The 27,018-nt window shown below is 35.6% G+C and overlaps 1 protein-coding gene and 10 non-coding genes across 14 annotated transcripts in view; 1 reads left to right on the forward strand and 10 right to left on the reverse strand.

Annotated features, from left to right (window-relative positions):
- LOC138308473 (protein tyrosine phosphatase type IVA 2-like) overlaps nucleotides 1–3,753 on the forward strand; it is a 52,912-nt gene extending 49,159 nt beyond the window's left edge. For all 4 annotated transcript variants that reach the window (XM_069249456.1, XM_069249458.1, XM_069249459.1 and 1 more), the window contains exon 6: nucleotides 215–3,753. In XM_069249456.1, the coding sequence (XP_069105557.1) occupies nucleotides 215–326 (112 nt within the window). In that variant the 3' untranslated portion in view covers nucleotides 327–3,753. The remainder of the gene's footprint in view (nucleotides 1–214) is intronic.
- A 1,130-nt stretch (nucleotides 3,754–4,883) lies between these two features.
- Nucleotides 4,884–4,956, reverse strand: Trnat-ugu (transfer RNA threonine (anticodon UGU)). The gene has a single exon. It is a non-coding gene; the product is annotated as a tRNA-Thr (tRNA).
- Nucleotides 4,957–5,922: 966 nt separating this feature from the next.
- Nucleotides 5,923–5,995, reverse strand: Trnat-ugu (transfer RNA threonine (anticodon UGU)). Its single transcript has one exon. It is a non-coding gene; the product is annotated as a tRNA-Thr (tRNA).
- Nucleotides 5,996–6,526: 531 nt separating this feature from the next.
- Nucleotides 6,527–6,599, reverse strand: Trnat-ugu (transfer RNA threonine (anticodon UGU)). Its single transcript has one exon. It is a non-coding gene; the product is annotated as a tRNA-Thr (tRNA).
- A 3,593-nt stretch (nucleotides 6,600–10,192) lies between these two features.
- Nucleotides 10,193–10,265, reverse strand: Trnat-ugu (transfer RNA threonine (anticodon UGU)). The gene has a single exon. It is a non-coding gene; the product is annotated as a tRNA-Thr (tRNA).
- A 645-nt stretch (nucleotides 10,266–10,910) lies between these two features.
- Nucleotides 10,911–10,983, reverse strand: Trnat-ugu (transfer RNA threonine (anticodon UGU)). Its single transcript has one exon. It is a non-coding gene; the product is annotated as a tRNA-Thr (tRNA).
- Nucleotides 10,984–13,170: 2,187 nt separating this feature from the next.
- Nucleotides 13,171–13,243, reverse strand: Trnat-ugu (transfer RNA threonine (anticodon UGU)). Its single transcript has one exon. It is a non-coding gene; the product is annotated as a tRNA-Thr (tRNA).
- A 5,736-nt stretch (nucleotides 13,244–18,979) lies between these two features.
- On the reverse strand, nucleotides 18,980–19,052 carry Trnat-ugu (transfer RNA threonine (anticodon UGU)). Its single transcript has one exon. It is a non-coding gene; the product is annotated as a tRNA-Thr (tRNA).
- Nucleotides 19,053–21,059: 2,007 nt separating this feature from the next.
- Nucleotides 21,060–21,132, reverse strand: Trnat-ugu (transfer RNA threonine (anticodon UGU)). The gene has a single exon. It is a non-coding gene; the product is annotated as a tRNA-Thr (tRNA).
- A 1,946-nt stretch (nucleotides 21,133–23,078) lies between these two features.
- Trnay-gua (transfer RNA tyrosine (anticodon GUA)) lies at nucleotides 23,079–23,168 on the reverse strand. The gene is given in 2 exon segments: nucleotides 23,079–23,114; nucleotides 23,132–23,168. It is a non-coding gene; the product is annotated as a tRNA-Tyr (tRNA).
- A 3,777-nt stretch (nucleotides 23,169–26,945) lies between these two features.
- Trnak-cuu (transfer RNA lysine (anticodon CUU)) lies at nucleotides 26,946–27,018 on the reverse strand. Its single transcript has one exon. It is a non-coding gene; the product is annotated as a tRNA-Lys (tRNA).

Below are 27,018 nucleotides of genomic sequence, written 5' to 3' on the forward strand. Positions count from 1 at the left end.
CTGCCAAATTTTCCCAAATGAAAATGGAGTGTTCTATAATATATCAACTTCAAATTGTTGAGAAAAAAGTTAAATGAAGAAAGAATAATCTCTGCTGCTATATAGTACGTTTGTTGGAAATAGTAATGTTCAAATCTGAAAATGTAATGTCAAAAGAATTAACTTTACCCAGTAAAATTTTGATTCTACATGACATTGTTATTTTGATTTACAGCAAGCGGCGAGGTGCCATCAACGCAAAGCAACTATCCTTCCTTGCGGACTATCGGCCAAAGTCGCGCCTAAAGTTACGTGGAAATGGACACAAGCAGTGTTGTATAATGTAGATCAAATAGCTCATGTCATAAATTATGTTTCATCCGACTCATGTAACACTGGCTGTGATTGGTCAGTCAGAAGTAACACTAACTGTGATTGGTCAGGGTCTGAAGAACTGTAAGGGCATGTGATATTTTGGTGGAATATGGTTGGTCGAGTTGATCAGGACTAAACAATATCTGTGATCTGATTGGCTGCCATGATATCATCAATATTTAATAAAACAATCACTATATATAATTTAATCTGGTTTGAAAATTTGTACAAGGGTAAAATGGGCATGACTTCTTAATATCAAATCAATTTGGGAATATTTTTTTTTACAGCGTAAGTATTTGTGACACCCAATGAAATCAGTCATGACATTTATATAGACCTAATTCGTACATATATATGTAATGATGGATTTGTATGAAGCTTTTTTTAATTATAACATAATACTGAAAAAAAACAACATCAAGGATATTCTAGATGATCATCATTTTTTTGGTTGATAAAAAAAGTTTTTCTTCATCACGTTTATGAATTATAAGAAACTTTCCCTGAATGTATTTCCATGATGCTTTGATTAGAAAATGTTCCCATGTTACAAATAATTATAATGAAATGTCTAAATAAAGAAGAAATAAGAAAACTATTATTGATAAAAATCAATAGGAGTTGATGTTCAAATAAGATTTGATGTAAGTTTTGGGACTTTTAAGGAGGGAATTAATTTGACCAATGCAAGCATACACTGTCTTGTCTTATGTAATGTGTTCATCCCTTTGTTTCTGTAATAGACTATTCTTGCCATTATAATTAACTAGCCTATTTCATGTAACAGGGATTAATTTATACCAAAAATTATCTCAGAAGAAGTCATTTTCCCTAGAGAGAAAAGGGTTTGATACCAAATATTTGAATGTGAGACAATTTTCTAGATTTACTGAAATAAAATGACTTTAAGATCATACATATCTGAATTAGTCGCGAGATTAATTTTAAAAAGCGAAAAAGATTCTTGATCATTGAATTTGTACCTTAGGCCTTACCAGACAAATCAAAATTCAAGTGTTACCATTTATTGTATAGTTAATAATTTTTGTGGGGGTTTCAATTTCATTAAATTTACGAATTAATCAAAATTCGCAAAATTTAACACCTCGCAAAATTGATAAAAATCTATTGTATGAATTATGCTTTCAAAGCCTGAATAGATAATTCACAAAAATAAACCCCTGCGAATAGTTCCAAACAGTAAATCATGAAAGTTTTCATCTGCAAAATTTAAGAACTATACAGTAATACCTACCCGGTAGAAATGGAGAGTATATTGTTTAAAATCCATTTACACTTCTAACAAATCTCTAGGGATGATGCTTGTCGGGTAAATTGAGATTTGTCAAGGCAGTGTTGTTTTACTTTGGTTTGGTTGGCTGCTTCCTCTGGGAATCTTCAAAGACTTGCATACAATAATAAAATGTGGAGTTATCTGGCCGGTAAATAACATATTTGAACATCAGGGAATTATCAGAGGAAATGTCATCTATTATCAGACAAACCTTGTAGTGTTGTGGTAGAATTTTTTTTTAAAATTTGAAGACATTTAAAATGTTAGAATATTGAAACAGTCTTTCTAGGACATTTTGCTGGTATTAAAAATAGGATGCAATTTTTGTTCTGTTATTTTGAGATTACAATAAATATAAACTTTGACAAGACCAGCAAGGTGGGTTTGTATACCCCTTATATATTTGATTTGTCACAGACTAGTTACTAAACCATGAACAACATGACATTTGAACAAAATAGGTTAAACTCAATCACCCCCGAAGAAATGTTTGAACTCTTCTTAATCAAAAACTAGACCAGTCCATTATGAAAATTCAGGGGGGAGGGTCATTGAGTTTATTAATTTATTGATCTTATATAAGGACAAAGAGTAATACAATATTGCTGTTGTTAGGCAATGCTTTTATTTTGTTCATAATTTGTGAGACTTTTATGATAGAAAATGATGTAAACAGTCGGATGGTACTCATGTACTGGTGATAATGAATAGTTGATTAATTTTTTTGAATTATTTATTGTATGCTTGTGTGATTGTGTTCAGAAAAGAAAGTTGTATTATATATCTGGCACATGACACTGGTTCAATATTGTTCTGTTTTCATTTTAATTTCTTTGAAGAAGGAATGAATGAAGTCTACCAATACAATAAGGAATTTTGTTCCATTAATGACAAAAAGAGATTAAATGTATATTTTGCTTTATATAAGGGTCAAAATCTGCACTTAAATCATCAAGGGAGGTAATTTGTTGTGATATTCATGTAAAATAATTTCATGGGAATTAATAAAATTATATCATTTTTGCCGAGTTGGATAGTTATCTCCCCCTGTCGCCATTGACAGAATTAAATAATTTATCAATGCTAGAGATATTTCTGTTCCTTTCAAAACAAGTAAAATTAATAAGTAAGGAAGTTGATCTCATTCTTGTTTTAAAATATACACCTAGTAGAACAACTTCGATGTTGTCCAAAAGTTGTCACCTGCCAGGTATAGCTCACCTAAGAGAACATTTTCCATCTTGATTCCTAATAGTACAGAGTACTAGTGGTGTTTCACTACAGTTCAGATCCCCAATTCCTTCTAAAGATTTCCTCTGACAGATTTCCTGTACTGGGATACAATCCAAGTTTCCAGTCTAGTATCGGTATAACTCACTGCATTCCTGCTTCCAAGTAAATCTTCCTTCATAAAGCACTAGTCTTCACATTCTTATACAACATGCCCAAAGTATATCAATTTCTTCAACATTTTGTATTGTTGATTTCATATAATGAAAATTAAAACAATAATATTTGTGAAATTTGTTTAGCGTCATGACATTATTTTCAAGAGATAAGTTTTATATATGTAGTTCTAGAAATTTACGGTAACCATGGTAACCGAAATATTAATTCCATCCCGAGCCCTTTACATCCTGTTGTCATTGCCCATTCAAGTATTTTTAATTATATTCTCATATTTTCATCATTTCCCAAATCATCCATCATCAATGAAATAGTTTTATCATTTCAGTTTTGCTATTAAAACAAGAAATGGAAGAGTTGGGTGAGTTATCTCCCCTCTGCAAATTGAAATTATCTCCCCTGAATTCACATCTCTGTGATACTGACTGTAATTAACATGACACAATGGGAGACTACTCTAATGTTCCAAAAATACTGCCTGCACAGAGAGAAGTAGATGAAATCACCTACTGCTTTTGATTTCAGATTAAATGTCAGATCTTAAAAAAGTGAAAGAGTTTATTGAAATTGATATAAAATGTCAACTTTCCATAAGCATTTATGTAACAATATGAATCTGAAGTATTGCATTTGTGTATATATATCTATATATATATATGCAGATATTGAACTTTGTCAATAAATATAAATTACCATCAATGTAGTGTTGTTTTTACCCCAATTTTCTCTTGAAGAGGGGAGATAATTTTGCGTTTGTGATTTCACAGTGAGCCTTGGCAAGTAAAAATTAAGATTTTGAGGAGAATTTCATCAAATCTTTTATGAAAAGACACATTTGATATCCTTTATATCACATAACTACAAAAACCTTCATTTTGAAAAAAAAATTGTTGCAGCAATTCAGCGGATGTCCTCAAACCCTACCGTCAAGTCAAGACATCAGAGTGAATTTTCACAAAGCTTGGCATGAATTTGATGCTTCAGTGGTATAGCACAACATGAATATACCGCAGTCTTCCAGGACACACACCTAGTACAATATACACGCAGCACACAACACACATGGGAGGCCGTCCTTACATGACCATAGCTGTTAATAGGACGTTAATTAATCAAAGAAAGAAAGAAACAAATTCAGTTTGTATGAATTTAATTTTGCAAAGATACAAATGTACTACCCTATGGTTTAGTTAATTAGATTAACATCCTTTAACAGACGATCATTTATGGATAGCCTCCCATGTGTACAATGTATTGCGGTGTGTGAGTAGGTAATTTAGAAGGCTGCGGTATATCCATGCTGTGTCTTCATGTAATTGTTGAACTCTAGCTGCAACCACTTGATTAAATTGATAACTGCATTTTGTGTACAATTACTCCAACAAATATCTTAACCATTTATCCTACATGTCCGAACGTCCTTGGCATACATTTTATGAACGATCAATTGAATCGGAATTGGTTCTTTTAAGGACCAACATTAAACAGCTTATGAATCTGAAGGGACAGTCGGCCTATCATATTTCTACCGCATAAGGAACACAGTCTTGATTTTAAATCTAAAGATATAATAACTGAACAAAACGACAAAAGAAAGAAATAGCAATATTTATATGTATAGTAATAGAATTGTCGGATTTATCCTCCTAAAGAAGTCTATAGATTGACGAAAAGATCCAAGACTAAGCCGGTTCAGCCAGCCAAAAGTTCAAATTAAAGCGAAGATATATTTTCATGCAGATGAATATCAACGTTTTAGCAAAAAAACAAGTACATGTAATACTAATCTAGGTCACCGCGACACCGGTCAAAGAATCAAGGTCAAAGCCCCCAGTGAGGATCGAACTCATGACCCCTGGTTTACAAGACCAGTGCTCTAACCACTGAGCTATGGAGGCGATATTTTGATCATGGTGGAGATCTTACTGGAAAATGTGAAGGAAAATACTATGTTCAATCATTATCAATCAAATAAACTCCAAAGATATCGCTACAAAATGAAAAGCTTTACAAGTATGGTTCTGTATTTTGTGAACATCAAAGATTTATTTAATGAAAGGCAGTTATTTTTACACATCCCTCTACACATAATCTTATTATCTGACAATATTACTGATCAAGGGATCAAGATAACCAGCCAACGACAGCGTGCAGCGTACAGTCCAACAACTGGACTATAACAACGATACGATCGTATAGGCCTAGTGAAAGGCAATGTTTCAGGAAACGTCTCTTTATAACGTGGGATAGAGGAATGATTTGAAGCACCAAGCCAAATTTATTATTAAAATGGATAACTGACAATTGGCGAACCAGTCGTCTCACTCCTTTTATACTGAACACTAAAAAGGATTAGAAACTACCACTTTTATAGGCTATGGTCTATATGATGTGTGTTAGAAGTGCGTATTATACACAATGCAAGTTCTGGTTGTCAATATTTTATTGTCGCAAAGGGATAACATTTACATAACATAATATAGACAAAACAGTAAGTCCTATCTTGATAGCGATACGATAGTTTCATGATACATCTTAATGCCTTGGACTGATGAAGTGAAAAATTGTGAAATAAAGAAATTCGTTTCACAAAGCGTAAGAAATATAATATAACCATGTGTTCTCATTTAACTCTACCGTAGACGTAAATATGATTTTGGTCAGTGCTGCCAAAATTCATTTTTAGTTTTTATTTCACCTTGTAAAATTAAAAGCTGTGCATTGTGAATATTGTAATTTTCAAAATGTTGATTACTTTTGACGGTGAGTAACATGGATGGAAATTACGGCACATTTAACTTTAAAGCCTTGTAACATCATAACAAATAAAGTAGTTACTGAACAGGGTGTAAAATATGTACGGAAGCCCCCAGTGAGGATCGAACTCACGACCCCTGGTTTACAAGACCAGTGCTCTAACCACTGAGCTATGGAGGCGTTATCATTGACATATTGAATATACTTTATCAATGGATATATACTTGACCTACTTTATAAGATATGTGCACCAAGAGTTGATTAGACAAAATTTAATAAAAAAAGCTGATTTCTGGTATCTTGAATCATTTAATTCCCCCCAGTGAACAGTACCACTATACCAGAAGACACAACACGAATATACCGCAGTCTCCCAAAACATGCACCGCGCACTTCATACACATTTCACGCCGCATATATTGAAGGCCGGCCTTACATGACCATGGCTTTTAATAGGAGGTAATAACTAGTTTTATGGATGTGCATCAACTAATGATTTGACTGATTTGGAGCTACATCATCGTATTAATGCTTTATGCTAAATCTTCCCAAAACATGAGAAAAAACAAAAATAATAAACAACGACGATCTAGCCTATGGTCAGTATTGGGAAAATCGCTTATAACATCACAAGCCAGGTTTTGAATCGTTTACTGTGGTATTAGAATTCTAAAATAATTCAGTTCCAATATGCCCAAAATAAGATGTTTAAGCCCCCAGTGAGGATCGAACTCACGACCCCTGGTTTACAAGACCAGTGCTCTAACCACTGAGCTATGGAGGCGATGGTGATGTAAGTATAAATCATCTTTATGAATCCAGCCAGAGATAACAGCTGTCTCCAACAAATATAAATCAATTCCTTTGAGCAGACAATGTTTTGTAGGATCCTTTCTCAATTTTCCTTCTTTTAATACGATGTTTTAGCTCATTTTAATGATTTACCATCAATTCAATTCTGTCAGCTTTGTCACCGCATGTACATTAATTCTTTTAATAAAATATTTCGAAAACCTCTCAATTCGAATTTGCCGCGAACGGATATTAGTTTATATTGATGGAATATTGCTTAATCCACTTAAAACAGCTTTAACTTACCTAGTTTATCATTGGTATTTATTTGTCTCCTTTTATGGTCTTGCGACAATTTCAGTTATCTGAAACCAGATAGCACATGATTGAAAGGGTTGCCACATTAATATTGATAAAATGATAATACTAACTCAAAATGCAAAGTGTAAACAATACCACGGTTTCTTCTTTTACAAATTTTCGGCCTCTAGGCGATCCCCAGGCACATGGAAATACTCTCTTTATTGTTTGTAAACTGAAAAAATTAATTGGCAAAAGACACGTTTGTCAGATAATCTTTGTTTTTAAAACCAACCATATCCTTTGACCTGATGAATTGATAATTCACCTAATCGAATCACTATGCGACCCCGGAAGGTCAGTTTGTTTGTTTGTTTGTTTGTTTAATTTAATTAACGTCCTGTTAACAGCTATGGTCATGTAAGGACGGCCTCCCATGTATGCTGTGTGTTGCGTGTATGTTGTGCGAGGTGCATGTTTTGGGAGACTGCGGTATATTTATGTTGTGTCTTCTTGTATAGTGGAACTGTTGTCCTTTTTATAGTGCTATATCACTGAAGCATGCCGCCGATGACACCAAGCAACACACCCAACCCGGTCACACTATACTTGTTTGTTTGTTTGATTAATTAACGTCCTATTAACAGCTATGGTCATGTAAGGACGGCCTCCCATGTATGCAGTGTGTTGCGTGTATATTGTGCGGGGTGCGTGTGTTCGGTGACTATGGTATATTCATGTTGTATCTTCTTGTATAGTGGAACTGTTACCCTTTTTATAGTGCTATATCACTGAATCATGCCGCCGAAGACACCAAGCAACACACCCCACCTGGTCACATTATACTGACAACGGGCGAACCAGTCGTCCCACTCCCTGTATGTTGAGCGCTAAGCAGGAGCAGAAACTGCCACTATTATAGACTTTGATGTGTCTCGGGCAGGGGACAGAACCCAGAGCCTTCCTCACAGGGGCGCACGCTCAAACTCAAGGCTAAAAGTGAGGCGGTGACAAGGGAGAAATTAGGACGGATAAAGTCAGTTAGGAAGAAGAGAAAAGAAAAGATCCTAAATTTAGCAATTTTTTAAACATGTTTTCCCTTGCCTTTAAATGATTTTCACAACTTCATTCATCAAAACGTATGGTTTTAGTAGGTAACTAGAGAAGAAATAATAAATGAAAATCTTCGCCCAGTTATGGTATATATAAATCAAAACGATTCTTCGGCGTGTATTGAGTGAGTAAATGGAAGGTTAGACATGCATAATTTATCTGGTAGAAAATAAACATAGCTGTTGGTGTAAGAGCTTTTTTTGTTTTTCATTTCCTCGGGGTAATGTACATTATGTTTTTGTTTCATTATCAAGATTCAAAGGATTCCTCTTGGTAAACTTATATGTTTGTGTCAAACTTTTTCGCAATGACATGTTTTACATCGAATTAGATCTGAAGACCAAATTAAACCGCTGGAGGGTTTCAATCGCTTAAGAATAAATTATTCTTCAACAAAACGCTAACGCGGCCTTTAACAGCTAGGCTAATTTAAGGTCTATAAAAGTGATAGTTTCTGCTCCTGCTTAGCGCTCAGCATACATGGAGTGGGACGACTGGTTCGCCCGTTGTCAGTATAATGTGACCGGTTCGGGTGTGTTGCTTGGTGTCTTCGGCGGCATGCTTCAGTGATATAACACTATAACAAGAGGCCCATGGGCCTTAACGGTCATCTGACTATTAGTACAATACAACATAGTCGTTTAAAGATTTTAGCCTATTTGACCTCTGTGACCTTGATTGAAGGTCAAGGTAATTCATTTGAACAAACTTGGTAGCCCTTCATCCCAGCATGCTACAGTCCCAATATCAGTACCATGTGCCTTCTGGGTCTTGAAAAGAAGTTGTTTAAAGATTTTAGCCTTTTTGACCCCCATGAACTTGAATGAAGATCAAGGCAATTCATTTGAACAAATTTTTGATAGCCCTTCATCCCAGCATACTGTAGGCCAAATATGAGTATCCTGGGCCTTCTGGTTCTTGAGAAGAAGTCATTTAAAGATTTTAGCCTATTTGACCCCCGTGACCTTGAATGAAGATCAAGGTCATTCATTGGAACAAACTTGGTAGCCCTTCATTCCAGCATGCCACAGGTCTAATATCAAGTCTCTATGCCTCTTAGTTATTCATAAGAAGTTATATAAAGGATTTTAGCCTATTTGACCCCTGTGACCTTGAATGAAGATCAAGGTCATTATTTTGAACAAATTTGGTAGCCCTTCATCCCAGCATGTCACAGGCCCAATATCAGTACCCTGGGCCTTCTGGTTCTTGAGAAGAAGTCATTTAAAGATTTTAGCCTATTTGACCCCCGTGACCTTGAATGAAGATCAAGGTCATTCATTGGAACAAACTTGGTAGCCCTTCATTCCAGCATGCCACAGGTCTAATATCAAGTTCCATGCCTCTTAGTTATTCATAAGAAGTTGTATAAAGGATTTTAGCCTATTTGACCCCTGTGACCTTGAATGAAGATCAAGGTCATTATTTTGAACAAATTTGGTAGCCCTTCATCCCAGCATGTCACAGGCCCAATATCAGTACCCTGGGCCTTCTGGTTTTTGAGAAGAAGTCGTTTGAATGTAAAGTTTACGCACGGCGGACGGCGCACGACGACGGACGGTGCATGATGACAATAGGTCAGATGACCTAAAAAGGACAACAGTTCCACTATACAAGAAGACACTACATGAATATACCACAGTCTCCCAAAACACGCACCTCCACAACATACACGCAACACATAGCATACATGGGAGGCCGTCCTTACATGAACATAGCTGTTAATAGGACGTTAATTAATCAACAAACAAACAAACAAATTAAAAAAAATTGAAACAACACCGAATTTATGCACTGGTATATTTCTTGTTTGTTATGTTTTATGTATTTTTAGGTGAAAAGTAATCTAGAGAAACCAATTCATAATTCAATACTAATAACAATATTAAAAATATGAAATAAAATTGTTGGCAACATCTTCACTTCTTAATATGAATGTGTTCTCATTTAACTCTACCGTAGACGTAAATATCATGATTTTGGTCAGTGCTGCCAAAATTCATTTTTAGTTTTTATTTCACCTTGTAAAATTAAAACCTGTGCATTGTGAATATTGTAATTTTCAAAATGTTGCTTACTTTTGACGGTGAGTAACATGGATGGAAATTTAACTTTAAAGCCTTGTAACATCATAACAAATAATGTAGTTACAGGGTGTAAAATATGTACGGAAGCCCCCAGTGAGGATCGAACTCACGACCCCTGGTTTACAAGACCAGTGCTCTAACCACTGAGCTATGAAGGCGTTATCATTGACATATTGATATACTTTATCAATGGATATATACTTGACCTACTTTATAAGATATGTGCACCAAGAGTTGATTAGACAAAATTTAAAAAAAAGCTGATTTCTGGTATCTTGAATTATTTAATCTGTTTCCCTCAACAATGGATACATTCGCAAATTGTATACGTTGATAGTACATTCCTTCTATTATTGTAATAATCTTAAAAAACAATTCTCATCTAGTTGCACTATACCATCAAAAATCTGTTGAAGACCCCATATGAAGACAACACGAATATACCGCAGTCTCTCAAAACACGCACCACGCACTTAATTCATACACACAATACATCGCATACATAGGAAGGCGACCTTACATGACCCTGGCTATTAAAAGTACGTAATATGGATATACATCAACTACTGATTTGGCACTGATTATGAAGCTATATCGTCGTATAGCATTATGGTTAATCTTAACAATAATAAAAAACAACGACGACCTACTTGTACAATTCAACAAGGAAGATACATTAGCAAATTTGATTCAGTATTGGAGAAATTACTTACCGTACGTACCGGGTTTTAATACGTTCCTTTCGGTATTACACTTTCTAGAAATAATTCTGATCAGTCCAAATATACCCAAAATAATGTTAAAGCCCCCAGTGAGGATCGAACTCACGACCCCTGGTTTACAAGACCAGTGCTCTAACCACTGAGCTATGGAGTCGTTGGTGAAGTAATTGTAAATCATTTTTAATGAATCAATCTATAGATGACAGCTGTTTCCTCAACAAATATAAATCAATTTCCTTTTGAGCTGATAAGGTTTTGTAGAATCCTCAACTTTCAATTTTCCTTCTTTTAATACGATGTTTTAGCCCATTTAATGATTCACCCTAAATCTCGTCCTGTACGCTTTGTCATCCCCATAGACATCAATTCTTTTTGATAAAATATTTCGAAAACCTCCCAATTCGAAATTTCAGTAAAACCAAATACTACATGATTTAAAGTGTCACATTAATATTGATGATAAACCTTACGCCAAAATAATCAAACTGCAAAATGTAAACAATACAATTTTTCTTCTTTTTGGTCATTTTCAACCACATGGACATACATCCGCTGAATGATATTTGTTTGCAAAAAAATCTAACGAGTAAAACAACCTTTTGTCAAGCGATCATTGTTTTAAAACCAACCAAGCCTTCTGACCTGAGAGATAGATAATTGGAAAGCTGAAGTTGGTTGCGAGTTCCTAGTTCCTAGTTCCGTTTAATAAACGGAACTAGCAACCAGACCCGAGTTCCGTTTGACTTAAACGGAACTAGGAACCAGACCCGAGTTCCGTTTAACTTAAACGGAACTAGGAACCAGACCCGAGTTCCGTTTAACAAAAATACTGGTCAACGAGCCGAGTTCCGTTTATTAGGATTTCTACCTCTAATTGCATGTTCAATTACATATTATATACGGGAATCGAACTTAAAGCTTACATTCATAATACAGAACAGAATTAATATCTATAACACAGATTTCCTTAAACGGATCTGATATCTAGACCTCAGTTCCGTTTAACTTAAACGGAACTAGGAACCAGACCCGAGTTCCGTTTAACAAAAATACTGGTCAACGAGCCGAGTTCCGTTTATTAGGATTTCTACCTCTAATTGCATGTTCAATTACATATTATATACGGGAATCGAACTTAAAGCTTACATTCATAATACAGAACAGAATTAATATCTATAACACAGATTTCCTAAAATAAACGGATCTGATATCTAGACCTCAGTTCCGTTTAACTTAAACGGAACTAGGAACCAGACCCGAGTTCCGTTTAACTTAAACGGAACTAGGAACTAGGAACTCGCAACCAACTTCAGCCCTCCTAGATAATTCACATAATCGAACCACTATACGATACCAGAAGTCCAATGGAAGGACAGCCTTGCTGATCTTTTGTTTGTTCGTTTGTTTGATTAAAGTAACGTCCTATTAACAGTCAGGGTCATGCAAGGACAGCCTCCCATGCATGCCGTGCGTTGCGTTTGTGAAGTGCGGGTGTGTATTTTGGGAAACTGCGGTATATTCTTGTTGCGTCTTCGTATCAGTAAGTTTCAGGCAATCTTACTGCAGTTTTTTTTCCATTTTCACAACCCAGGAGAACAAATAGATTTTACTTTTGGATAAGATATACAGAAATATAGTTGAACGTAAAGAATGTGTTGGTGCTGACATTTCTACAACTGAGTATCCAAATACAGAATTTGTCAGTATAGTTCTACTGCAGTCGGCTGATATAATCAGGAATATTGGGAATACTTGAACTTCGGGTTGAAAGAAACTAACATCGAAATTGACGATCTTACACACAAACTGGTTGGATGTAATTTTGATGGTGCAGCAGTAATGCAGTATTTGCTATGTACGTGCAACATGGAACATGCTCGTGTGCTGAAGAACATTGTACATTCAGTCCTAAAAGAATATTACCATCTAAAAACAGTGCAGGATGAATTTAAAAAAGTTTATTTTCAAAGTTGGAATTGATACTAACGGCTTGAAATTCTGATTGTTGTCAATATTGTCTGTGAATGATATGTTGTTTACATACATGTATTTCTTATAAAAGTGTTTTAAAACTCTTCTGGAATTGTGCCTTGACCCTTTGAGCTGTGATCAGGATTTACCTGTAACTGGTTTATAAGTGACTGTCCAAAAAAATGTCACACATAAACCTGGCAGCGGTCCAAAATCTGAATATAAACTGGCTACAGGTCAATTATAGAGCAGTTATGGGTACATCCTGTACATTCAACGAAATACAACACAAAAAGAACAAAACGATTTACGCTAACTGTGTTTTAATATATATTATGTACTTCTTCAATAACTAAAAATTGAATTCTGAAGCCCCCAGTGAGGATCGAACTCACGACCCCTGGTTTACAAGACCAGTGCTCTAACCACTGAGCTATGGAGGCGATACTCTTCCAGTAATTAATCAACTTCATAAATCATAGATAACAGCTGTTCTCCCAGGAACATCAATAAAATTTCTTTTGAATAGACAACGTTTTGTGGAAATAAATGTGATATTGATTGAAACTCACTGAAACGCTTTATAAGCAAACCAATGGTATATATTTGTTTGTTTGTTTGTTTGATTTATTAACGTCCTATTAACAGCTATGGTCATGTAAGGACGGCCTCCCATGTATGCGTAGTGTTGAGTGTATGTTGTGCGAGGTGCGTGTTTTGGGCTTGAGCGCTAAGCAGGAGCAGAAACTACCACTTTTATAGACTTTGGTGTGTCTCGGCCAGGGGACAGAACCCAGAGCCTGCCTCACAGGGGCGAACGCTCAACTCAAGGCCAAAAGTGAGGCGATGCCAAGGGAGGCACTAGGAAAGATAAAGTCAGTTAGGAAGAAGAGAAAAGATAAGATCCTAAATTTAGTCGCCTTTTACGATCATGCAATAGGGGCAGCAGGTACAATTCTAACGCCCTACCTGCAGGGCCCAATTTTGTATCTTTGCTACTTAAGGCCAAATACCATCGGATGAAATATTTGATCAAATAAACGAATGCTAAGAAATATACTGTTTGTTTGTTTGATTATTTAACATCCTATTAACAGCTAGAGTCATCTAAGGACGATCTCCCATGCATGTATGCGGTGAGTAGTGTGTGTGAGGTGCAAGCTGTCGTGTTGTGTCTTCTTGAATAGTGTAATTGTTGCCATTTTTATAGTACTATATCAATGAAACTGCAAAGCAACAGGAAGTAGGGACAGAAACTTTTATAGACTTTGGTGAGGGGACAGAACCAAGAGCCTTCCCCCACAGGAGCGTACACTCAACCAAAGGCCAAAGTGAAGACGTTAGGAAGAATAAAAAAGATAGGATCCCAAATTTAGTCGCCTTTTACGATCATGCTATATGGGCACCAGGTACAAGTCTAACGGCTTACCTGCAGGGCCTGCATGTGATGAAAAACTGAAAAAACACTCCCGACCCATTCGCATTTTCAAACAGGCAAATCAGTTGTCTCACTCCATTTATGTCGAAAGTAAAGAAGGGATTATCACTAGCAGATATACGATTTAAATTTGTCATGATTTAAGAACATTTCATTATTTTATTTTTATCTATTTTTATCTTGTGATTTCTCCTCTCTCTTTCCCTTTATGTGACCCAGTGTGTGTGTATCTGTTATGATTTAAGACCGACAATATTTAGGACTTTATCTTTACTCTGCTTCCTTTCCCTCGATGTGACCCAGTGTGTGTGTATCTGTTATGATTTAAGACCGACAATATTTAGGACTTTATCTTTACTCTGCTTCCTTTCCCTCGATGCCACCTAGTGTGTGTTTATTCCCCTGAAACATACATTTTGTTGCTGTTTAACTCGCTTCATATTCAGAATGATGTTTCTGTACATATAGAGATTGCACCTTTTTACCACTATTTGAAAAATACTGTAGCGTTCCGGGGGCAGGTGATACAACAATTCGCAGAAGTTTTATGTACAAGTTTATTAACAATAAACACATTAGTCACAATCTACATCAAATATAGTTGTATCCTTAAGTCCTAAAACAGCAACTCTATTCAAACTCTAAACTACCCGCCTCGCTAAAAACTTCCCAACTCAAAACTACCAACCGAACCCCCCCAACTATCCTACTTGCTTCTTATATACCCCTATACCCATAACTGTATCTAAACTAGACCTAATTGTTTGTATCTATATAAGAAGGGAGAGGGACATTTTAGATACCGAATGCCGGAATGCCCGCATCTGAGAGAGTGGACCTATATCTCACAAACCTCTACTTGACCAGGGGGGAGGGGGACATTAAGATACAGAGAGCTCGGGGTACTTAGATACAGTTTAAGTTTCAGACCTAAAACTCATTAATCACTTCCAGTCTCAGAGATCTACCGCGTACCTATTTGTATCTGTCCCCTAACACCCATTCCCTCCCTTATTGGACACTATAATGATATAAGAATATAGTTCTACAGTTTATACGCCAATTACTACACACCAATGACTATTAACTAAGAATTCTACACTTGGATTATAGTTCTACAGAATATATGCTAATTACTACACACTAATGATTATGAATTAAGAATTCTACAATACCCATTTAACACACGAAGGTAGTTGCCCTTACGAATGAATTTATTTGCGCTGTCCCCATATTAAATTATATACTAATACTGATTGTTTAATTATTTAACGTCCTATTAACAGCCAGTTTCATATAAAGGGCGGCCTCCTATGTATGCGGTGTGTAGTGTGTATGTAGTGTACGGTGCGTGTTTTTTTTAGGCTGCCGTATATTCGGCTTTTGTCTTCTTGTTTGTGAATGAAAACCTAGAACTGATTGTGTATGCAGAAAAGCCAAATATAAATTTTCAAAAAGTTCTTGTCTTAAGAGTAGAACTACCGAAATTTCGTAAAGAAAAACTAATTAATGTTTTTCAATTTTGTTAGTGTCAATTATTAACTATTGATTTTGGCCTATCGGTGGTGTAGCATCTTTAAAGAAATAATAAACAAACATTTCATTTAGATATACGAATATTTACAGATTATCTAACCTGAAGGAATTGGGCAAAATCCTTATTACGATAGATGGAAAACACACCCTTAGAAAAAAAACGCATTTGCAAAATATCGTCCCCCTGAGGGGGAAATATGTATAATTTAAACAGTATAAATACACCTTAAACTTCTTTATATCTTTAGGATAGATAGCAAGAAGTTCAAGGAGGATTTTGTTTCTATGTACCTGAGGATGGCGATGAGGGCGAAAATTTATAAAAGAGACATTTGTAGAGTGTAAATTAGAAAAAAGAGGTCTAGATAAACCAGCATCAATTTTAGAATATATACAACATATATCGTACAAGCGAACTGGTAAACATGTTGTCAGAGAGCGTATACCCTTAAGGAAGTATGCTAAATACTAACCATAAAACAAAAGGAGACATCTTCCATCGATTTATTTCTAAAGAATTCATTTATTCTCTTTCTTTCCCGAAAAAGGATGTAAATGCATGATTTATGTAGTAGTATGTGAATTGCCACGTTCATACCAAGAACCAGTTTTGTCTACCATTACCTCTGAGGTCTGAGCGCTCTGGGTTCTGTTCCCTGGCCGAGAACCCGACACACACCATAGGCTATAATAGTGGTAGTTTCTAAAATTATGTTGTCAAGTCCCCAGTGATGATCGAACCCACGACCCCTGGTTTACAAGACCAGTGTTTCTTCAAACAATAACCTTTTAATGTTACCCTTGAGGTTGGGCTCTAAAGGTTCCTCACGTTTCATCTAAATATCTAATAAAAAAACCCAATTGAAATCAATATATCACTAATATTACAAAGCATAATTCAATTCTCTTTCATTTGAAAAAAAGTTACCGAGAATTAATTCGAACACAATGCGAGAGTAAGAATTAGATATCAAGAATATAAGAATTCAAATAATTCTAAATTAAAGAAATCTCACAACCTTTTAACGATACGTTATCTGCATCAATATAATTTTTGAACAATTAATATTTCTTTGTCATTTGATAATATCTCCATATGCTCGGGACGGACACTATAACCTTACCAACCCAAAAAGGTATTTATGAGATCATAATTCTCCCATAACTCCCGTTGGTGTAGTGATATGTATAACATGTATTGGGACGTCGTTCTGAACGACATGACGTGTTGCATAATTTTTGTGCATACTTGCGTGCTACCGGAATGAGAAACCCCAATCGTTCTATGATATTCGCAACAATAATTGTAGTTATGATTTTAAAATATTGAATGTCCTAAGGATGAAACATGTTCATCAAAATGTTGGAAGTGTACTGATGATTTATGTTTATTTTCATGGACTTATTGTTTTACCGCGAATGACGTCGGAAGTATAAGTGATTGTAGTGTACACGACAGGTTGGCTTAAAAATAACAGAAAACGGAGAGATAAGCATTAAATTGCCTTCTTGGGGGGATTTATGGTCCTATAATTTTCCCTGGATTGCAGAAAAATTGAATAACGCGCATGATATTGCTTACATGTATATATAGGTACTGTGCAGTCACTGCAGAGGCAATGTAAATAAATGTTTAAAAAAAAAATTTGCTTATTTTTTTAGAACAAGATTAACAAAGTTATGCAGGAAATTCCACAAAATACGGCATCTCAATCCTCATTAACAGTCAAAACAGCATGCATCAGATTTGTTTGTTTTGTATGATCAATTTACGTCCTATTAACAGCCATGGTCATGTAAGGACGGCCTCCCATGTATGCGGTGTGTTGCGTGTATGTTGTGCGAGGTGCGTGTTTTGGGAGACTGTGGTATATTTATGTTGTGTCTTCTTGTATAGTGGGACTGTTGACTGAATTCAGAAACAAAACAAAGGTAAGCTTACAGTATATAAAGTTGCTAAAAAGTTGTTTTACAAATCGTATTAAGTTTAAAGCTGTACATTTAAGTATTATTATAGTGATCATGTCTGTGTATATGTCCTTTTTTCATTTGTACAATTAAACCAAGGAAGTAGAACATTGTTCTTCAATTTGATAGGATGATCTCATTTGCCATCTAGATATGTTATATTTCCTATAGCACAAGGAATTCGAACCTGTTATGTTGATCCACCTAGGTCAGAATGACCTAAGTTGTCGATGGGCCGTAAAACTCAAACAAAAAAATGAAAAAGTGTCTTTGTTAACGTTTGAATATAGGCTAAAAGCTAAAACAAAGTTCTGAAAAATTCAAGAAACACATTCTGTAAATGTTTCCTAATCGGATTTACATACTAGACATTGATCATTATCGAATGTGCCAATTTTCTTCAAGTGTTTTCATGCTCTAACCACTGAGCTATTGATGCAAATAATCATATACTTTATTATTTATGAAAACATACTTGATACTTCTTTATAAATTATCAACTAAAATTTTGACATTAATAAGACTGTAAGAGCTAAGTCGGTGTATTTTTCTTTGTTTGATTAAAATAACGTCATATCTGTCATGGTCTTGTAAGGACGGCCTCCCATGTATGTGGTGTGCATGAAGTGCGGGTTATAATCTTAAAAAAAAACAAGCAAATTCGTGGAATTTATATCCCCCGCTTTCGTTAAAGGCCCATAACTCCGCCAAACAGGGTCCAATGAAAGTGCCTTTCGAACTTGGCCAAGACCCCGAGACATTTTACCATGTTACCAGGTTTCGAGAAAATCCGGTAATATTTGTGAGAGTTATTGAACGGAAACCGACGATAATGGCGATTTTCGTTTTTCAAACGGCCATAATTCCGCCAAATAGGGTCCGATGACAGTTCCGAGCGAACTCATCCGAGCCCTTAGCACATTTGACCATGTGACCAAGTTACAAGAAAATCTCTGAAGACTTGTGGCAGTTATTGCACGGATACCAAGCGTTACAGACAGACAGCCGGCCGAGGGACAGACGGATGGACCCTCCGTTTCGGTGAAAAACGAAATCAAACAACGATGACCTTGAACAATTCATTCAATCTCTTTCACTCAACAAAAGGATACATTAGCAAATTTGATTTAGTATTGGACAAATGCTTATATCGCTAACCAGGTTTTGCGTCATTCTCTATAAAAAAAAATCTAAAAGAATTCGTACCAGTCCCAATATACCAGATATAAGATGTTAAAGCCCCCAGTGAGGATCGAACTCACGACCCCTGGTTTACAAGACCAGTGCTCTAACCACTGAGCTATGGAGGCGATGGTGATGTAATCATAAATCATCTTTATGAATCAAACCACAGATAACAGCTGTCTTAAATAATATGTATAAATCAATTTTTTAGTAGATACATTTTGTAGGACACTTTCAAATTATTGTTTTCTCAAATCACTATACAATGACGTTTAATTTTCAAACTTCTCTGCTAATCTTATATGTCACACAGCAAATGATGACTTTGATTAAATTAACGTCCTATCCATAGTCATGTAAGGACAGCCATGAAGAAACCTTGTGTATGAGCATCATTAATATTGATTGAAGAGTGGTTTCTAAGGAAAACACTTGATGTACTCTATTTAACAGAATAATAAATGGTCATAATTTTAAAAAAAAAAAGCTTATTGATTAAGAAAAAAAAAATCGTTGGAAAATCAATGGAATTGTACGTTTAAACGTATTTTATGTATCATCTAGTTTAAAGATAATGACAAGCGTTAATGTTACTATTTTTTAACTTCATCGGGTTATGAAATATTATGAATTTTGTTTGCAAACTTTTGTGAAAATCCGTTTCACTTAAAGTAGTGACATCAATGCGTAAATAAACGATACAAGGCTGCTGCAGGTCTATGTTTTAACAGGTACACATATGCAAATAAAACCCATTATATGTAGTATCTAACATCTTCCCTGAAGGTAGGGAGTTAGAATTCCTTGTTCTTTGTAGGGCGTTCGAATTTTGCCTGCTGCCCCTATTGCATGATAGTAAAAGGCGACTGAATTTATTCCCTTATTTTTTATTCTCTTCATAAAGTAATTTCTTCTTCCTTGACACCACCTTTTGGTCGTCAGTTGAGCCCCTGTTTGAATGTTACATTTTAACTCATAACGGGCGAACCAGTCATTCCAACCCCAGTATGCTGAGCGCTAAGCAGGAGTAGAAATTACCTCTTTTATAGGCATTCGTGTGTATCGGCCAGGGAACTGAACCCAAAGTCTCCCTCACAAAAACAAAAACATGTTCAGAACCAGTTTATTTCTATATATTTAATATTAAACAAATAAACAATACAAAGGGTGATCGGGTGGTGTAGTGGTTAAGTCGCTCGCCTTACTAATCCGTATTTCATTAACTTCTTTTTTGGAGAAGTTCGTTTCTGTATATTTAAAAGGCGCAACTTAGTAGTAAGTGATATGTCAAAAGTTGAATTTGAAAACTTTCTTTAAGTATACACTTAGAAAATACATTGATTACATTAGATATTATTATCAAACGGCAGAAGAAATATCAGTTGTTCAAAATGTATATTGCTGCAGATATTACATTGTTTAAAGGTGGCGATATATCTTTAATTTCTAATGATTGCAGTTCCTTTGTTTTAGATATCTAGTTAACACTATTGTACTCATGATCTTTGTATTATTATTGCAAATGAAAATAAATTGAATGTATGCGTTTTAAAGTCTGTGATATATTGATTTCAAATGTTTATATTAAATGAAATGTGAGGAGCCTTCGGGGCCCCAACCCCGGGGGTCCTAATTGCTGGGAACATTGAAAGATTATTTTTAAGGATAAAAATGTCGCTCCCCCTTCACCTAGCAGGCCGGGGTTCGATCCCCGGCAAGGACATGAAAAGGTAAGGGGTCACCTGCCCGATGACTTGGGTTTTCTCCGGGCACTCCTCGCTTATATCCGGGCAATCGAGAGTAATTTGCATAAGTTGTTTAAAATAGTTCGTAATCAATGTAAAAGAAATAAAGTTTACATTTTTAACCAATACAAAGTGAAGTCTATATACTGATTACCGTCAAAATGTCTATACATCGTTTATACACGACTTTCTTGGTCTAACCTGAACACTTTTATATAAGTAGAAACCACACAATGAATATGAAATGTAAGCACAAAAATTTTAAATCCCAGTTGATCTTTTCCGTCTTTGCATATTTTGCAGACAATCAATGTGTAGTTCACACATGTCAAACATATAATTCAATGCTTAAATGAACTTCTCAAATAGTCAAAAAGTATGATTAGAAGCCCCCAGTGAGGATCGAACTCACGACCCCTGGTTTACAAGACCAGTGCTCTAACCACTGAGCTATGGAGGCGTTGTCTCGATGGAATTTATATATAATTTTATCTTGAGAAAGTAAATTCAATTAACAGCTGTTGCCTTCAAGGGAGTCTACATAAGACAGGAATCGATTTCATTGTGGGAGTATATCAGACTATATAACACTTACTACGACATTCTATTGCGATAGCACTCAGCCACAGGTAAACATGCTAGTCAAACTATAGATTATATCCGTGGTACAGATTAGTAAATCCTTGATTAGCCATGTTTACTGTATATTTGTTATCATTCGCGTGTAGTTTAGTTCGCTATTTTCGACGAATACCCGCGAATTAAATTTTCATTTTCATTTTGAAGCGGGCGTTTTTTCATTGTTTTTGTGTGTCCTATATCACTTCCGGTGACGTAGGTTGTCCCCATTGTCAATATACAGTATACAATATTGATTACCTCGTTTTCTATCGGTATCAAGTTTTTGAGGAAGAAAAAGACGTTTGACATTAGTATACAGGTACGCACTTAGATGTTACAATGTAACCTTGTCTAATCAGGATCCCTGTTGAAATTTTTATTTATAGAAATTAATACCTGTATAATCCGGAACCTTTATACACACCGGTCTTATATTGTTATCCCGGAGACGTCTATTTCAGACAAGTTACAATATTTTGAAAATTAAAAAAAAAACCCAATTCTATTTTATTTAAATGTCACACGTAGAAATTAAAATAACGTGTCCGTGTAAAAGTTAAGATTATGCTAATCAGATACTAAGCTTATCTGTCTTATTTGACAAAACCTTCCTTTAATGTCACAATATGATTGGTGGAATTATCAGCAGTTTAAATACATGATTTTTTAATGTTACTTCTGATATGGCAGACCTACGTGAACAACGATTTAATGTCATTTTATCAGTGTTTTTTATCAGTGTAATTTGTTTCATTGGGGATGCTCTTCCCTGTACTCTGTTTAAATACCTTTGTTCCCCATATGAAAACGGTTGTGTATTGTTTAATTAATTAACGTCTTATTAACAGTCAGGTGATTGTAAAAGGCGACTGAATTAAGACTTATATTTTCTATCCATCCTAACTTCTCTCTTGACACCGCCGCACTTTTTTTCCTTCTGTTGAGCGCTCACATCTGTGGTTCCGTTTGTTTGGTTAAATTAACGTCCCATTAACAGCCAGGGTTATATATGAACGGCCTTGTGTGAAGTACGAGGTGCGTGATTTGGGAGACTGCGGTATGTTCGTGTTGTGTCTGATTGTATAGCGGGACTGTTGCCCTTTTTGTAATGCTATATTTCTGAAACCTGCTGCCGAAGACACCAAGCAACACATCCCATCTGGTCATCTGCCAACGGGTGAACCAGCCATACTAATAACTGTAAGATGAGCGCTAAGCAGTTGTAAAAACTACCAATTTTATAGAATTCGGTGTGTCCAGGGGACAAAACCCAGAGCCTATCTCATAAGGGCGAGCGCTCGACAGATGCCCAAAAGTGAGGCGTTGTCAAGGAAGACGTTAGGGAAAACAAAGTCATTTATTAAAAAGAGAAAAAATAAGATCCTAAATTTAGTCGCCTTTTACGAACACCTTACCTACACGGCAGAAAGGATTTTTATCGTCACAGCATGCCTATGCAAATGACTGTTGTTTTCAATATGTCAAATGACCACATATTTATGAAATGATTCTGACAGCTTTGGAAACTATTCGTTCCGTGAATTTTCTGTCAAGACATAGAGAGGTCATTATTTAATCAGTCAGGATGGAAGGTGACTAGAACATGACCCTAATGGGATGTTGTCAGATCCTCTATAAAACGAAATGAGAATGTTTTTAACATGGACCGTTTTCAAAGAATTTATCCATTTCAAAACAGATAACGAATGTTATCAAATAATGATAAGGGAATAAACAAATACCAATAAAAGTCGTCAGATTTTGTTGTTAGAAAAAATAAAAATATCCCGCGAGCCGGAGTCGAACCAGCGACCTAAGGATAGCTTTGATCTCAACCACTACAGTCCTCCGCTCTACCAACTGAGCTATCACGGGCCATGCGTAATTCTGACAAACAAAATTAGCTAGTGGGCGTTCGATCTCGAGTATACACAGGTGTTATATACATATATGCACTACCTGTACCTCTTGGTTCAGTCGTCGAATATACATTACTGGTGTTAGGTGATCTTCCATCGACCGGTATGTACAATGTATAGGGAATGTTAAAGCTACATACCACAGATACTATATAAAGAAAGTACAAAAGAATATAAAGCTATCATAGAAAGAACCCAACTATTTCAAAAGGGTAAATATTATAAGACTCTTTCATATGTGGATATGAAGGATAGGGATATTCTACCCGAGGGTCACAAAATGTAGTAAAACCCGAGGCTTGCCGAGGGTTTTGCAACATTTTGTGATCCCAAGGGTAGAATATCCGGATCCTTCATATCCACTTATGAAAGAATATTTTTCTTTCATACCACGACGTTTTACTGCAATTTCACAACTATAATATCCCGCCATTTTGAAATAAATTCGAAGAAATCCACGACTGGAAGTCAATTTCCATACATGAAAAATTACGTGATGTTTTCAACACAAATTCCGTTGCTTGCATCTTTTATAGTAAAACCAGTCGATTTTGTGAAAAAAATGGGGAATTTTACCGAGGAAATAGAGATTTTGTTGACGCCGTGACGTCACGAGGCTTTATTGCATGGGTAGCCATGCAATACAGCCTCAGGCGACATGAGTGTATTGCCCTAGACCAGCCAGTATTACACGTGTAGGTATGAAAGAAAACACCATACCCTGTATTTATACAAAAAATTCTGTGGGTTATTAGCCAAATTTTCTCTTCTCTATCTACGAACGATTTTCCCCACATTGGGGTTAATTTCACATATTTGATTGATTACCAAGTTTTGTCACACATCAACTAAAAGGCGAATAATGGCAATACTGCAACATTTGATGATATAAAGTCAATCAGGAATATTGGCGACAAAGGGGTGGAAATGATAATCAAGGAAAGAGAGGAAAAATGGAGGTCTTACATGATCCCATAATGATTCCCACAATACAAATGTTTGTTTTCTTATCTCAAAAATTAACGTCCTATAAACAGTTATGGTCATGTAAGGACGGCCTCCCATACATGCCGTGTGCAGCGTGTGTGAAGTGCGAGGTGCGTGTTTTGGGAGACTGCGGTATGTTCGTGTTGTGTCTACTTGTATTGTAGAACTCATGCCCTTTTTATAGGTCTATATCATTGAAATAAAAAGTAGCATTTGGGTTCCCCTTGAACAGGATGGAAGTCTGAACGGAAAGAGTACAAGAAATAATGCCACTATTAACAAATATCTGAGAATCATGGACGAAACACCGATGGAATCGACAAAATGAGTATTCAGGAAGTTGGATGGCACTCTCATCTGTTGATAGACTTAAAACTAAAACATTACACTATATCAATTACGCAGCACCTAAATATACTGACATTTCCTCTCGTATTGTATTTACAACAAAAATGAATGAACACAAGAGAACTTACGGGTTTCATTTGGTATTCTAATAAAAACCCATTTTATGCTTAAAGGCCCACTACCTTTCCGAAACGGCTTTTAATTTTTAAAATGGGAATGTAAAACAGGATCGATAATTTTGTAGAGTCCTAAAAATTATTAACTTACCGTTAATACTACATTTATCATCACCTTCTGAACGATTTGATTAAAATAAATAAAATGTTTATTTTCATAACGCGGGTCGTATTATGTTTCCCGCCGTCGTCCTAAATACCGCGCGGTAGTTGAATATCACTGCGCCAGACGGCAAAACAGCGAATTGACTCTCCGCTGTTTTCATATATTACGCAGGCAATCTTGCATATGTTTGGTGTCGTAACCTTATTTTAGATCATCGGTATGCATTTTCTGGTGTTATTAATGTTTTTTTAAGAAACCTTTATATTTTGCTCCGGAAAGGTAATGGGCCTTTAACGGGCAAGGACATAAACAGAATATGTGTTTCTGGTGAATAGACAAGCCTGCTTTTCACGCAGAAAAGCCATAACATAGCCAAACAGTAACTGTTTGGCAGCTCTTAGTAGTATCAGCACTTTTAGATAATAGGACTATGATTTTTAAAAGCCGATACTGTTACTGTAGTATCAGATTATACTACGGAGTGGTATATGGATCTATTGAAGACGTTTATCCACAGGTTTGTTCACAGAGGGATCAGATTAGAAGTAGCATGATTTTAGCAAGACTGAGCGACACCCCTCACAGCAATCAGTTATTATTTTAGAGAAGTTGTTCGATACATTCAATTTTATCTCAATACCATCAAACATCGAATGACCTTCTCACTCGTCTGGACTTAATCCTGAAGAATTTTTATGGGTTTATCTAAAAACAATGTGTAATTCCCCGCTCCAAACATCAATGAATTTAAATTAACAGTGAAATACATATTTCAAACAAAGTCTGCAAATTCTTTTGACAAATTTCAGAGAAAGAATAAGAATATATTTGAGGAAGAAATCAGTCATTTGAAACGCAGCATGTTGATAAGTCAACGCTATCTACAAAATGACGTTATTTGTCTTATATGATTGAAATGTAAAACTTTTGCTTATCAATGGAATAAATACGTCATCATGCACCATGGGGTGAACTGACTGAAATCGTATTGGAGTCATCGTTTAATCTTCTAATATAGATTTAAACTTTTCACTAATCAAAGTCGGGACTAAGAAAATAATTATATAAACGTTTAGAGTCACAATTATTATACAACATTCAAGTAAAAATTTAATGAAATAAAAGTTCAATATCATTTCTTACATGCATGTGTCCGAAACACACTCTATTCTATTATAGTGGTAATTTCTGTCCTTGCGTAACAGACAGCAGAAAGAGAGAATGCCTTTAGTAGTGCAAAGTGTGACCGGATGTGGTGTTTGATTTTCTTTGACAGTATGCTTCAGTGAGACAACACTATAAAATTGGCAGCAGATCAATTTGTTTGTTTGATTAATTAACGTCATTTTAACAGCTTTTTAAAAGTAGAGTTCGATGTAAATAATGTATATGTTTTCGAAAGGCTGTGGGGCATCCTTGAAATTTTGGGGTCAATATTATTTCTGTAGTGCTTTAACACGACAGCATCCTGCCAAAGATTTCAAACAGCACATCCCACCCTGTTACCCGGTCATTTAATACTGACATAACAGGAGCAGAAACTACCACTCTTTTATATAGACTATATTGTGTCCGGTCAAACGCTCATCTTAGGCCCAATAGTTAGGTGGTGTCAAAGGACTATATCAACGAGATATGATGACATCCCAAAATTAATCATCTTTTAGGATAAAGTAATGTCGACAACGCGTAGATTTCAAATTGTCTTAGCTTTTATTGACCGTCCTGTTTCCGTGTTTGATATATATTTATATTATAAATATTAAAAAAGTTAAGTTAGGTGGTATTTAACCATTTTACATTTATGAAGACATCACATTAATTTTGAATTAAAATGCGAAAATAAGTAAATATAATCAAAGACAGACACTGTTGATAACGTTGGCAAATGGAAGAGTCTATTTTTTATATTAAATTGACCGACGTTTAACCATTAAAGTAATATAACAGCAGCTTCACATTGAGTGTGCTAAGGGAGATAACTCTTATATGAAATTTTTAAATTTAGAAGAAAAAATATAATTTAATGTTTACGACTTAAGCCATATGCGAATATTTGATTTCAATCATTTTAGACTACATATTTTGATCAATTGGTCAAGGGAGAAAAAATAAACGCCCAACGTGGGGCTCGAACCCACGACCCCGAGATTAAGAGTCTCGTGCTCTACCGACTGAGCTAGCCGGGC

This window comes from Argopecten irradians, chromosome 15, assembly GCF_041381155.1.
Source record: "Argopecten irradians isolate NY chromosome 15, Ai_NY, whole genome shotgun sequence".
In the NCBI taxonomy this organism is placed as follows: domain Eukaryota; kingdom Metazoa; phylum Mollusca; class Bivalvia; order Pectinida; family Pectinidae; genus Argopecten; species Argopecten irradians.